The following is a 15,392-nucleotide window of genomic DNA, read 5'->3' as shown; positions in this document are numbered from 1 at the left end:
TGATGTTGTCTGGCATCGCAAGACTTGTACGTCTGAAGGAAGGCGTTCAGCCACACCTACAATATTGAATAACAAGACAAAATTGTCTTGACATAAAGTGCATCTAGCTAATGAATGATTCAGCCTTTATTCATTTGAACTGTATTTGAAGAGACCGCAAATGAATGAATGTATTAACTTGAGTTGCATTAAACACTCCTTACTATCTTGCATCAATACATTGCTAATGTTTGTTTTCTTTTTGTGTAAATAAGTCTTATTTGTTGTAATCAACAATGCCAAAAATACAAATTCTGTCATCATTTGTTTACCCTCATGTCATTAAAAACCTCAATCTTCTGTGGAACACAAAAGAGGATAATTTGAGAAATGTCTGGTTTTGTGTTCTGCAGAAGAAAGAAGGTCATGCAAGTTTATAATGACGTGAGGGTAAATAATTGATGAAAGATGTTATATTTTTGTGTGAACTGTCCCTTTAAGGGTACTAATTTCTATTACAAACAGCTGGTATTACCAAATGTGGGTCAGTCTTTATCACTGCGCCCATCACATAGTAAACTCTTATTGTAGTAATGTATGTAAAGTCTCGTGCTTTCATCCTAGTAAGTTTTCTCTGAGGTTTTGAGATCGTGAGGAAGGTTTTGAGGGAAACGAGAATTTGAACAGAATTTGTTTCTCTCTTTAGCTTCCAAGCAGTCGTATATTTCCTTCCGTTTGTTTTCCCGACCCCAATCGTTTTCAGCCGGGCAGCGCTGCATCGGGGGTCTTCATGTGCGCGCCGCATTCTGAGGGGATCCAAGCCCAATATTTTCTGTAACCAGAGAACGCAGCAATCCCCCACCTCAAAACCTCATGTGTGTGAGATTTTGTTGAATGTAGCGCTGCTTTGTCCTCCTCAGTCTCTCGGCCCCCAGATTCCTCTTGGATGGAGTTGGGACTTTGACTAACTCCATATGGAATGTCGGAAGAACTCCAGTAAATGCTGGCCCAAGCTCATAGCAAAATCATTTGTGGTCAAATCATTAAAAAAATCATTGTTTTTTTTATTCTTCCTTCCTTCCTTCCTTCCTCACTCACTCACTCACTCCCTCCCTCTCTCTCTCTCTCTCTCTCACAGACCATAAGAAAACCTATGGGGAAGAACACGGCTCCTGCCAAGCCGGAATCGCCGGCGTTTTTACTGAGGTCAGTAGTAGTACAAGCATGTTTCCGTATATGCGCTGAGTTGAGTCTGTTCTATCTAGTTTCTTAAAGGGATGGTTGGCCTAAACTGACTAAAAAGACCCATATTTGTGTGAACTGTACCTTTAAATGGAAGGTTATGTTCGCCTTTGGCTTGACAGATCAGTTGGTTTGTGTTCACATGCTCTGTTTAAAAAATGTGTGCAAAGATTTCAACAGAACAGTGTTTGTGTTTTATACATACATTTGCGTTTGTCGTTTGTCCACGTGCACCTTGTATTGCTCTTTGACCATTTTAGCTTTCGTATGTAGTGCAGCCAACCGCCGAGTTTCAAGATTCAGACTTTGGCAAGAAATGTTTGGAATAGATAACAGAACACAGACTGACAGATGTGATGCCCAATAATAAATTCATCAATACCATCAGACGATGTGATTTAAAGATGGGGTAACACATGTAGTTTTTGCAAATCTCATATAAGTAGTATTGCATACTTTGTATCTTCTAATGGTATTTAGTTTAATCAAATTATAAAAGAGAGATACAGCTTCACGATTATTTCAGGAAAAAGACGAGCTGCTGGAGGTGGGCAGGGTGGCAGAACTACAGCACGAGCGCACAATACATCATCGCATTATCCCTTTGCACAAACACGCTGATTGCCAACAATACACAGACAAATGACTTAGTTTGGCTTACCGCGTGCGTTTCATGTCCGGCATCCTTTAGCGCTGATACCGCGCCATCTATCACTTTCAAACGATCTCCAAATCCAACGTTATATCCACCATTTATATAGCATTCATCACCGAAATGCAGTGGGCAAACAAACACAACAAACCTTCCGTCAGCCGAGTGAAGCGGCATTGATGGACGTGCTGCTCTTTCTAATGCTGCCTGGTTGACACGTGGGCGTGCTCTTTTGCTCTGTGGATGATGCGTGGGCCTGATTTTCTTATAGAATTTCCCAATAAAAGGAATAAGATCCCTGTTACGAAACTTTCCGAAGCAAGTTGGAGTGCTGGGGGAATAAATCAAGAAATACTACGTCAAATCGTTTCTTAACAAGTTGACCATGAGAAACCAGCACGTTTAACAGTGTAAAGAAGTCAGAATGCATTTACATTTAGGCATTTGGCAGACGCTTTTAACCAAAGCGACTTACATTGTATTATCCTATACATTTTACATAGGTATCTGCAATCCCCCGGGCTCGACCCACAACCTTGCGTTTTTAACACAATGCTCTTACCACTGAGCTACAGGAAATAGTATGTTGCCCAACTTTTAAAAATGTTATGTGCTAATTTAAATAAAGAATGACCAGCATGAAATGCCTCAAACATAGAAAGAGAAAGGTCCAAAATATATTACCAGCAAGTAAACAAAGTATACTTTGGGCTTTAAGGTGCAGCTGACTTTGCAGATATCAATGCAGGTTTTAAACATAGCTGATCAAATCAGTGTTGGAAGTTCACACATAGGAATCTGGAAGTCTTAACCCGTAGCACATTGGAATTTCTTGTATCTCCTCCACGGTTGAGCATCTGATGTACGGCTGCTTTGTAGTTTTACTGGTAACGGTACCTTATCATTTGGCAGAACATCTTGAGTGACCATCAAGACCTTTAGTATCTAAAACAGATGTCTTAAAACGTACTGCTCGATTGAATGCTGACAGCTGGGCTGGAGGTGCTGTTTTACATGTTTGTGTGGTTTTCGACAGTCTGGCCATGCGAAATGGAGAAAAGCAGAGAGAAATGTCAATTTGCAGCCTGATAGAACTCAAAACAGCTACTTAAGGACCCCTTGTCTCGAGATATATTCCATCTGACTAGACTTTATTTATATTGTCAGAGTTGATAAGTCTTTTTTCCACCAATAATTCAGGTCTATTTATTTACAGCGGACATTTTTTAAATAGTAATTTTTAACAAGCCCTTGACATGAATAATTTTTTAAATTGTGTGACTTCACGAAATATATATTTTCTAATTGCGCTGATCATTTATAACAAATGTTTGGTTTTATTTGGAGCATATTGTTGGGGAACAATTAAACCCGTTCACGGTATCAAGTTCTTCTCTCTTTCTTAAGTCTCCATTGAGTGATCAAAGCACAGAACGACAGCTGAGATTTCACTTCACGCTCGGCAGATAATACAACATAGTTTGTGGCTTTTGGTTGACCAGAGCCTCATGTGCCTCTCCTATAATTGAAAGTGTCTTTTTTTCGCTCGTAGGGAAATGTGCTGAAACTTGTTGAAATATTGTTTGGTTTTGAAAGGATTTTAATCTTTCTTGTTTCGAATTCTAGGAGCTGGTCGTCATGGGTGCACCAGGATCTTACTACTGGACCGGAACCGTCAAAGTCTTTAACCTGACGTCTAATACACACTACAGCCTAAATCAAGATGATCTGAGCCCCCAGAGATACAGTTACCTCGGTAATGCCTGCTTCGATATTAAAAGAAACTACATTTTGACTTTGGTGTCAATGTTTCATAATGCATCACAGATGTCTGTCGTTTTAGGATATGCGGTGACTGCTGGTCACTTTTCATCACCGACTGCCATAGACGTGGCGGCTGGAGCGCCTCAGGATAGCGGTGGTGGAAAAGTGCGTAATCGTTACTTGGGTAAAGTTTCTTGTGTTGAGGTCCAGATTAGATTAACACACAGTTTCATTGGTTTTTCGCAGGTGTACATCTTCAGAATTGAGGGAACAGCTCTTGTGAAGATCTTCCAAGCCTCAGGGAAAATGGTGGGTATGAATTGTTGAAAGTCGACATGAAATAAAAACGAACCCGGTTTGCACATTCCTTGGGGCTTGTGTATAAAACGTTGTGTAGACTTGTAGAGGTGATAATCTTGAGGTAATTTTTTACGGACACATTGTAGTGTTATGACCTGACCCGTTTGCGCTCGGCTTGGTTTCAGATGGGCTCTTACTTTGGCTCCTCATTGTGTGCAGTTGACCTGAACGCGGACGGACTGTCGGACCTGCTGGTTGGAGCGCCCATGCACAGCGAGATCAGGGACGAAGGCCAGGTTTCTGTTTACCTCAGCAGGGGCAATGTAAGTTCAACCTGCCTGACACCTGTTTTGTGTTTGGGTTTGTGTTTGGGTTTTGTGTAGCACGGGTCATGTTTAATAGGCATGGCGTGAAGCAGAGAGAGCTTTTATTTTATTCATAATAATCCGAATTAACAGTTAAAAAAAAACTGTTAGCATAAACTGACTTTTAACAACCTTTTGTTTGTTTAGGGAGTGATGGAAGAAACTGAGATTTTGAAGGGTGACCGTGCTTACAACGGCCACTTCGGTGAATGCATTGCATCTCTTGGGGACATTGATGATGATGGATACCAAGGTCAGTTTCTTTAATATTACAGTTTGCAGCAGTGCTGTTTTAATATGCCACAGGAGAACTGGCTCTCCCGCCTGAGTCTGGACTCTCCCAAGGGTTTTTTTCTGCACTATTACATACAATAACGTTGTCAATGGCTTACTTACTGGGAGACTGCTGATTTTGTTTAATCCATAAACAACTTTTGTAAAACAACATACATGCGCGTTAACATACTTAAAGGATATATCTTTTTTGGGTGAACTGTCCCTTTCCGCAAAGCCGGCCCATAATGTTTACAAATAAGAGAAATTAATGAGTTTTGTAATATTTAATTGCTTTAGCACTTAAAGAGATGTGTTATGTTATATGTAAATTCAGCTCTACATTGCTGACATTACTGCGAACAAACGCTGTATTTTTTCCGTATTGTTTATTAAAAATGCGATTTCCACTGTAACTGAGACAGACAGACCTTGTTCGTCAGGTCACTGGAAAAGATATTTGGTCTTGAAGATCTCTCTCCTGTGTTCTCGCTCATTTTCCTGGCACCTTACGATCCAATCGGCGGCTTTTCTTGGCCTGTAGTTTAGCTCTCCGGTGAGGGTTCGACGCAGTTTCTGATTGTAATTCGGTTTTCCGCGTGTTGCATTTTTGAAAGTATATGACAGACTGTCTCCTGGCAGCATCAGATGCGTTTGGGGCGACTAACAGTCACATAACTCAATTTACTCTAAACAAACAGGCCAAAACATTCCTTCAATGTGGGATTGAGATGGAAAGATGATAGAGTAGAGAAAGCAACCCAACACCTGGACGTCATGTACACGATCGAGCAGTTACAAACCTGATGAAGTTCATTAAGAAATAATTTGAGGAATATCAAATTGTATGTGTGTCTTTTCGGCAAGGTTTTTTGAAAAACATTTGTGGATACACATCACATGAAAGTACTGCTTATACGTATATGAAATACAGTATATTCACACATACAGTCAGTACTACACATAAGCCAGTAAACTCTCTTATTAAAACTTATTCAAGAAATTACAGGTTATACATATTTTGGTTCGATTTTATATGGCACTGTAATAGTTTCCATTGAAAAACACATGAGACATTGGAATGACACATGCATGCTTTCGTTTTGGACTATGTGGGGGTTTTATGGCTCTGTTTTAACCACCCCTGAAGTTTCACGAAAACACATCAGTGTCCATTAAGTGACTTAACAGAGCTTCTCTCAAACAGAGCCGGCTTTAAAACAAATGGTCATTTACTGGGGTCCTGACACTCACAAATCCACATACGCTTCAGTTCCAGTCAAAGCTGGACGCACATTGTGCCGTTTCGTCTGTCCTTTTGTGCACAATAGTTCCTTGACAAAAGTGAATTTTAGGAAAAGTAAATTGTTGTCAGATACTGTATATCCATAATCAAGACTTGAGGCATTGACTTTCAATTGGCTTAGAAAATATAGCCACGTTAAATTTATTGGCCACCCGTGAGCACATCACATTAAACTGCCCATGACTTGACTTTTTTACAGCGAAATCCTTTATGATCTCCAAAATAAACAGCTTGCAGGTTATCCCAGACTTTACTAACTCCGTCCTCCGTCTTCCTCATTGACTCTTGTTTTTCTCTGTGTTGTAGATGTGGCTATAGGAGCCCCTAAAGAAGACGACTATGGAGGAGCTGTTTATATCTATCATGGTGATGCCAAAGGGATAGTAAACAAATACTCAATGGTAAATCAATTCTCCTCTGCTGAAGTGATGTGGGACAGCTGGGACACTTTTAAATGCAGACTTTTTTGACATTCTTGAGATTTTGAGCTTAAATGTAAAAACTGGACAAAAAAACAATGGTCTGATGAGCTTTATATCTACATTAAACTTTGAGAAACTTTTCTGAAAATCTTATAAGATTGAACATTTGGTTATAAATACTGAATTTAAGAATCATCTCATTGAAATGTTCTCTCTCACCTTGATCATATACAGAGATTGTCTGGGAGAAGCATCAACCCCACCCTTCAAATGTTCGGCCAATCAATTTCCGGCAACGTGGACATGGATGGGAATGGATATCCAGGTTTGACCCGACGTTAGAAATTTGGATAGTTACGCTCAAGCAAAGATTGAAAATGTTCTGAATGAACAACATCACAGCCACCCACAGTCAGTGAGAAACCACGACGGTGCCAGACCACTGTAGCCTTTGTAATCTCTGCGTAGCGACTGGAAAAATGCAATATTTTTACCAAGCTTCAATGAGTCTAATCCATTCTGATTATAACTTAACGAAAATGGTTCTGTCAAGGTCAGCCAAGATGCTTTCTTGAACAAATAAAATGAGTTACATCAAAAAATCTCTTTTATCTCTGTGCAACATAGCTTTTTCAGAAGGACATTTTTAAGAAATGTTTTCGTTGTTTTTTTCAGACGTGACGATAGGGGCGTTCATGGCTGACAGTGTGCTGTTGTTAAGGTGAGTGATGCGTTTTCACTCACACATCACAGTCATAACATCTCTCGTTGTTCGGTAAGCATTGACGGTCTCTCTGCGACAGATCCCGGCCCGTGATCACGGTGGACGTTTCCATCTTCCTGCCCGTCTCCATCAACATAACAGTACCGCAGTGTCACGAAGGCCCTCAGAATCTCAACTGCTTCAACGTCACAGTCTGCATGAGCTTTCACGGGAAACATGTACCTGGACACGTAGGTGAGAATGAGCTTTCAATTGCTTACGATAAAAAGAAAACAAAGAGAATCGCACAGCCAACAGGCAGAGCATCCTCTTAAAGTTATTGAAACTGAGCTTGTAGTAATGTTCAAAGAGTATTTTTATCAACATTTTCTGTATTTGCTAAACATTCAGAAAACTGTAAACATTCGGTAATATTGTTTTCATGACTTATTAGGAATGTTAGCAGAATGTCCTTACAAAAGGTCCGTACAAGAGTACAAAAATAGCTACATCCAGACCACACATCACTTGAATTCTGTGAATGTTTTCAGAAGATACAAACATTAATGGATCAACAGTACATCTGTCTGTCCAAATATCTATGATATACTTACTTTTGGGATAGTAAACTATATTACTTGGATACAAGAAGTTGTATTATGATCGTCGTTATTTAATAATTAAGGCTTTAACATTCATCAGCTGTACAATTATTTTCATTTGCAAAAACAAATTGGACTTTTAACTGGACATTCCAATCAATATCAATATCAATCATGATGATTGTTTGATTAAGTAATATTTAATATACAAAATACTTACATAGTAAAACACAATGAAAACATAATAAATAACCAGATTTTTGACATTTAAAAAAACAATATCTGTTTTTGAAAATAAACGATTTAATCATTTATAGGGATTATTATTAATACTCTTTCTCTTTATGAAATATTTTGATTTGATTGTATTGTTGTGGTAATGCTGTTGTGCCTACACCATATTTTGGTCTTTTAATTCAGTAAATCAACATCTGTAAATGACTTGAACAGCAGTTGGATTATGAAATGTATCAATGTTATTTCTGTTCTGTTGAAGTCGTGTCATGAAAATGTCTTCTTCTGTTACTTGTTTATGTGAGTCTGACATGATGAACGCTCAGGCACCGTACAGTTTGTATGACAATGACCTTGTACTGAACTGTTGGGTGTGGCCACCGTTTGCTGCGTGGGTGTGGCCTTATGAGACACAGACTCTATAAAAGAATATTGTTGCATAATGTGGGGTTTCTGGGAAACATTGAATAAGAGCACTAGTGTTTCTCCCACTTGGCATCTGCTTTGGAAAGTGCTGCAGCACCTTGTGCGCGGGTGACGGCCAGCTTCTGTAGGCCGCTCTGAGCTCACGGTTCAGTCACAGCTGGATTTATTAAAGGACCATCCCCTGCATCGCTCCAGGGGTGCTTTCAGACATTCACGCCCTATAAGAGTAATGGAGTAATAATAGATCGTGCTCAACATCAGGATTACAGTGTAGTTCAACAATGAAAAGATCCTGCGATGGAACATTTGACCTCTCTTGTCTGACATGAAAGCTGTCAAGAAATTTCGTTTCTTTACATTTCCAGAGCGCACAGAACTGGACGGACTCCCAGAAATATTCACTGCCTGTTCTCTTTCATTTCTGTGACGATGTCAGTGGAAACGAGATGTTTTACTTTGTTTAAACGAACACTATCGCGAGCATTCCACACCAGACGAGTGCTTATTTAAGAGATATTTATACATTGTTGTTTAACCGAAATGTGCGTGTTTATCTTTCTCCCCAGAGCTGTTGTACAACCTCACGGCAGATTCAGATAAGAGGCACAAAGGTTTGCCGGCCCGGGTGTATTTCGCAAACGGCGGAGAGCAGACAGGTGTCGTCAGTCAGCGTTTCAGTCTGGAAATCAACCGACAGCAATGTCATCAGTACACATCATACGTGAGGGTGAGTCCTTAGAGGGTGAGACTATGCCACCTGTCACATTACACACTCCTTATGCGGCTACACTACATTACATTTACATTTATTCATTTGGCAGACGCTTTTATCCAAAGCGACTTACATTCTATACATCCGTTTCTAAGTATGTACAATCTGTTGTTCTGCTGTTATGTGTTATGGCAGTGTGGTCTCATTGTGTGCGCATTATTCTAAAGGAAGAACTTTCTCCGCCTCGTCATATTATAGGAGTTTAGTAGGTTTGGTGTTGACTGTATTGTCATGTGGCTGTTTCACGGTGGTCCGCCTTGGATGTCTCAGCATCACAGAATTCAGTCGGGTCCATGTGATGTTGTTTGTGCTGTTCCTCTCGATTGTCCGGTGCCGTTTCTCTCCCATGACCCGTGGTGCATTCTGCCCTGCGCTGGAGGTCAGAGTGTGTAGTGTTGAACTTCTGTTCTGTTTCACAAAGCCCAAATATCAACATGTGGATTTTCTCATAATCGCTTTCAAATAGTTTTTGTTAGGAAGTGATTGCACAGATCTTTATTTATTTCAGCGGGGAACGTTTAAAGCTTGCTTCTAGGTTAAAAACTCTCATTTGCTCACGATCATGCCCATCCAGATTATAAGAACACAGGAGATATTTTGAAGAATGTTGGTAACCAAACCCCCATTGACTTCCATTGTGTGAACAAAACCACTGAGGCATTTCTCAAAATATATTTCTTTGTGTTCCACTGAAGAAAGAGTCACACAGGTTTTGAACAACATGATGGTGAACACGTGAAAGATTTTTATTACTTTCTTACATTTTTCAAAAGAGAATCTGCAGTAATGTGCACGGGGTGACGAACCGTTTGCTTCTTTGGTAAAGGATAGTTCTTAAAGGGATAGTTTACCCAAAAATGAAAATTCTGTCATCATTTACTCACCTTCGAGTTGTTCCAAATGTGTATGAATGTCTTTGTTCTGATGAACACAGAGAAAGATATTTGGAAGAATGTTTATAACCAAACAGATTTTGACCCCCATTGACTCCCATAGTAGGAAAACAATGGTAGTCAAAAGTGCCCCAGAACCGTTTGCTGTCCTACATTCTTCTAAATATCTTCTTTTGTGTCGAACAGAACAAAGACATTTATACAGATTCGAAACAACCTCGTAGGTGAGTTAATGATGACAGAATTTTTGGGTGAAGTATTCCTTTAATAAGGAACATTGTTTTGTGACTCTTCTAGCTGAGAGACGGTCATCATTGCGATCACACATTCTCTGGTTGTCTCTGTCCTAACATTCGGCTGATGTGTTCAGTGTCCTCGGGGCGATGCTGCTGTGGAGCTCCAGCTCTAATAAGGAGCCCCACACAATGCCTGTAGATTTCACTGCTTCGGTTTTACGAGGCGCTGCGGGCCACTTCTCCACAGGAGAGCCTCTTACAGGAAGGACTTACCCCATGCCATGCTACTATTTTCCTTTTTGCCGAATAAATGTGCATCAGCCAGCAACAAACAGCCAGCTGACAGCACAATCAGTTGGTCTTCTTAAGTTTATTCAAGAACATTCAAACACTGCTTTCCTGGTGTTGGCCTTTTGTATCCCTTAATATACACTGTTCATATGTGCGTATGAGCACAGAATTCAATAATTCATTTCTTTACAGGTTTTCATGGAATTCTCCATGGGAGAGTCTGTTTTTAGCCTTTAGCCTTTTGTTTCCGCTGACTGTTGAGACAAATAATATAACTTAAAAAATAAATAATGCCTAAACTACCTTGTTTAATAGTTTTGACAAATTGCCGTAATGTTGTGTTGCAAATATTTTGTAGGGTTTGTAACAAAAGACGCTGTTAAATTGTCAAGCCTGATTTTGTGTGTCAACAATTGATTTCTGGTAACTTGTTGTTTGTAGATTTTTCAGCACCAAATTCTTTTACAAAATAAACACCTTGATGTTTAATGAGTTTGAGGACAAAGCTGAAACTGGCGTAGAGTAGTCAACCCTGTTATACTTTGGCACATCGTCGCCTTGGAATTATAAGGTTTCTGAGCAGTTTTGAGATATTGAGCTTTAACAGATCCGACTTTGAAGATAAAAATAGAAATATTTCCTAAAAAAAAAAGTTGTCACAGAATACGAATATGTGAATTTTTGAATCTTGGCAAAAATGTCGGCTAGAACCTATAATTCCGAGGATGTGCTGTATCAAAATATATTGATTTGGATGGCACGATGCAGTTCTTTTAATTTCGCTTCTTTATTTAAATGGATACAGAACCTGCTTAATAAATTGAACCATAAATGTTATGCTAAGACTTTTGTGTAAAAGACTTAAGTGCGGGTTAGTTTGCTACTGTCATGTATACAACACGTGGATGATGATAAGGTGTAATCCTTTCTAATGTGTTTTATTGTTTGTAGAGAGTGTAGATTTGGACTTGTCATCGTGTGTATACATTCAGTCGAACCCTCTCACTCAAACCCATTAACATCTACATGCCGCCTGTTTGTTTATCGCAGCGTTTTCACAGGTGCTCATGTCTGATGAATCATCAGAGTTTATTTGATGTTGAGATGTGTTGAAATGATGGAGTTGGACCAGACCGTCTCCGTTGTCTGTTTAACTGACTGAGAGTTGAATGGAATTGAATCTGTGCTCTGGGCAGGCAGATCTGGTGTATGCCATACAAGAATCTCGCTGGGTGATCCCTAATGGACCAAAGCGTATAAACACCCTTCTGCTGGAGTTAAGAGTCTCATTCATCTTGAAGGCCACACTGGTCTCGGTACATCTGATCTGAATCCTGCTGTCAGTAGTGGAACCTCAGTTAAATGAACGGTTTAATGTGTTTCCACGAAGGTTTATACTTGATTCATTCCATATGCAAAAAAAGAAACCACAATAGTATTACCAACTTGATCAACTTAATGCGGCCTTTTTTCTGTAAGTTACTAGTATTATTGCTTATAGCAGTATTAAACTAGAGACCAGATAGAGTTATTTCCATAGAGCTGTTAATGTTGTCGTATGTGTTGAAGGATGCGGCGTGCCTGTTGTTAGTCTAAATTTAATCGACCTTGTTACTCAACATTTGTGATTTTACTGTCTACTACTTGAGTGAGATGTAACTCTCATGTGGCCTTTTACCCGTCTGTCTTTGAATTAGCCGGACGACTTTGTCTTATGCTTATATATGGAGAGCATTTGTGACTGTGAGGTGACTACAGTAAGATATAAGATATGGCTTTAGTTGGGTTACGTTAAGGATGTTTTTATATACACAGTGCAGAATGGTAGCTCACGGTAGTCAACTACTATTAGATTTGATGAGTTTTTAAAAGGTTTTCACTATTTGTGAGGCCAAAACCAGATGCATACATCAGGGTTGCCTGGTCATCAAAGTGCTGCAAATCTGGCAACCCTTCACGGCATATGAACATCAATAATACACAACACCGTTAAAATCGGACGCATTTCCGAGTGAAAAGGAATTTTAAATTAGAAAATGTAAGGGCGTGGACTGCGTTTTTCATTGATTGCATGTATTAGAATAGCCATTGCATTTTGAAATTAAACTTACAGCAGACTGATTGTTGAAGGGGAGGAGTCAAAGGATGCTCCGCCCAAGCTGTATAACTCATAGATATATATAACTAGATGCCGCATTCAAGCGTTCCAGGCACATAGACGTGTCCGCCATCTTGGAACGGGCCGCTGATGTCACTCACAGTTGACTAAAATGCCCCAACACTGTACTACGCAACCATGGCTGTGAAAACCACAGGGATTTAAATCCCAAAAATGGGATAACCTTTCATTGTTGTCATCTGTTAGTGTAGCAGATATAATGTTTGAGCTAAACAATAAAAAATATGTTTTCATAATCGGCTTGATCTTGAGTGTTAACGGACCGGCTCGCACCGTTCTAATATGGTGGACGACCTACCTGTAGCGGCCCAAAGAAACAGATGCTAACGCTCCATCTAGTTTTTTATAACCAAGGTCTTACTTATGTCTTTTGAGATGAATAGTCATTTCAGGGCGGAAGTGTATTTCCAGATTTTAACTGAACTTTCTCTTTAAACACTGCAATATTTCATGAAAAAAAAAACATCTTACTTTAACATAAAAAAGGATGAAGATCGCATAGCCCAAATTCACTTCAAATAAGTATGATACTTGAATTCTAATACCAGTTTGCATAAACCTCAGATATCTTTGTCACACAGAACTCAATGTGTTTTGAAACATGAGAGTGTTTGTTCAGGCCAGTTCAGAAGAGCTCCGTCATCAGCGTGATTTGGCGGCAGTCTAGAGGGCCAGGTCCGTTCTCATTTTTCTGGGTGCTCGCATCTAACCACATGAACCTCCTTTTGTATGCTAATGGGAACCAGCTGGCCCCCCGCTGTGTTTTCCAGAGGAGACCTTCAGTAAAACACACTTCCCCCTGTTAAATCACACAGTTAAAACCCTGTAGCTCACTGTGGTAAATAGCGCCACACAACTCTGGGGAGTTATTGTTGTGTCAACTGGAGCTCTTGTGCGCCACCCATACCCCCCCACCGAAGTTAAGCTGCTTTCATAGAGCGATTCGACACGTGAAGCCTGTGTTTACTATATTTAGTCATGGAGACAGCAGCAGTTTGGAAACAGCTTGATTTAGGAGATATTTGCATTGCGTGTTTTACTTCGTGAACCTTGGTTTGTGAGCAAAGTAAAAACGTATTGATTTAGCACTCCAGGCCAACAATTTGGATATTTCTATTGGCTGATATAGCTTTGTTTTTTGTACTCTTGAGTTCAAGTGTTTTTTAAGTACTTTGTAAAATTGACCTTGAAATGGAATTTGACATTTGATTGAGTTTTTAATATTAAATTAAATCCTTATCTATCAGCAAATGGCCGGGTCGTTGAGATTGTTCTCCCAAGAATGGAAAGTTTTTCATCTTTTATTCGCTCTCACGTCATTCTGCGGAAAACAAAAGAAGATATTTTGAAGAATGTTTATCACCAAACAACAATGGATCCCATTGACTTCCATTGTAACCACCGAGACATTTCTCACAATATCTTCTTTTGGAACTAAAGCTTAAACACAATGGGCAACTTTAAACAAATTTTTGTGTCTAGCAGCCCAAGGAGACAATAAGCTACAAGGTCTTCCCACGATCTAAGAAAGTGGTCTAGTTCTTGTTTTCGATGCATTACGTTACTGTTTTATGTTTGGGCTCTTAAACATGTTTTAATTACCACAGGTTATGGAATAGTACGACAGATCTTCATTTGGTTATTTTTAGTTACTTAAATTGCCTGTTTGGCAAAGCAGCACCTGAGAGAAAGAAAACTGGGAAAACAGTTCAGTGAGTTGGACGTTTGGTTACCACCGTATTACCTGAAGTTCACTTCAAACATTTCAGGATTCATGTGTTTTCGTCATGATTTATTATTCATATCTTTATTCTTGGCACAATAGACACAAAATCTGCTAACGTTGATTTTTCCATTGTGCGTTTACTGGGATGGGTGTTGTTTAAATGGGCACGCTGAAGGATGAGGCATTAGAGATATCAACGCACAAATGAGCAGAACCAGATGCAGGGGACAATTCTATTTCCTGTGGTGGCCACACACACTGTTTTCTCTCGGAGAAAGGAAATGATCGGGTGTTTTCTGAACTCAAGGTGTGTTACCCTGAATTCCACTGCAGTAAAGACTGGAAGATCTTAGTAAAAGCGCCAAATATAGGACATTGGTATTAACCAAATATAGTTGCATTTGTGTTAATGGCTTCAGTGTGATGTTGGTATGTTGTAAAAGCAGAAAAGTGAAGGTCACAAACCTCTAAAAACACGGATGGGGGGAGTAATTAAAAACACAGTTTTATTAAAGTTTATAAAAGTTGTCGGAGGCTTGATGGTGGTGACGTTGATATTGAGCGACCATAGTGTAGTCTGTTTATAGCCTCGTGTTTTACTTCTGGCTATTGTATTTTGGCTTCAAAAGTAACATTTGTTGTGTTATTTGTAAAGATTATCTTGATGGAGAAAACGTGTAAACATCATAAAACTTTGTTAGTCAAGATCTTATGTTTCGCGATCTTGTTAACTTTGTTAATCTCTCTCTCTCTCTCTCTCTCTCTCTCTCTCTCTCTCTCTCTCTCTCTCTCTCTCTCTCACTCTCTCTCTCTCTCTGTCTCTGTCTCTGTCTCTGTCTCTGTCTCTGTCTCTGTCTCTGTCTCTGTCTCTGTCTCTGTCTCTGTCTGTCTCTGTCTCTGTCTCTGTCTCTGTCTCTGTCTCTGTCTCTCTGTCTCTGTCTCTGTCTCTGTCTCTGTCTCTCTGTCTCTGTCCTCTGTCTCTGTCTCTGTCTCTGTCTCTGTCCTCTCTGTCTCTCTGTCTCTCTCT

General features: G+C 39.7%; 1 protein-coding gene across 1 annotated transcript in view; it reads left to right on the top strand.

Moving 5' to 3' along the window:
- The window catches only part of itga9 (integrin, alpha 9), a 57,785-nt gene that overhangs the window by 11,912 nt on the left and 30,481 nt on the right, over positions 1-15,392 (top strand). The window contains exons 5-15 of the mRNA XM_079473027.1: positions 1,118-1,185; positions 3,500-3,629; positions 3,717-3,802; positions 3,884-3,946; positions 4,123-4,260; positions 4,450-4,555; positions 6,188-6,282; positions 6,538-6,628; positions 6,979-7,024; positions 7,107-7,261; positions 8,835-8,995. Coding sequence (XP_079329153.1) covers positions 1,118-1,185; positions 3,500-3,629; positions 3,717-3,802; positions 3,884-3,946; positions 4,123-4,260; positions 4,450-4,555; positions 6,188-6,282; positions 6,538-6,628; positions 6,979-7,024; positions 7,107-7,261; positions 8,835-8,995 — 1,139 coding nt within the window. The remainder of the gene's footprint in view (positions 1-1,117; positions 1,186-3,499; positions 3,630-3,716; positions 3,803-3,883; positions 3,947-4,122; positions 4,261-4,449; positions 4,556-6,187; positions 6,283-6,537; positions 6,629-6,978; positions 7,025-7,106; positions 7,262-8,834; positions 8,996-15,392) is intronic.

The sequence above is a fragment of the Barbatula barbatula genome (assembly GCF_947034865.1).
Source record: "Barbatula barbatula genome assembly, chromosome: 14".
Taxonomy (NCBI): Eukaryota; Metazoa; Chordata; class Actinopteri; order Cypriniformes; family Nemacheilidae; genus Barbatula; species Barbatula barbatula.
Note: the sequence above shows the minus strand (reverse complement) of the source record. Positions and strands in the feature narration are given on the sequence as shown.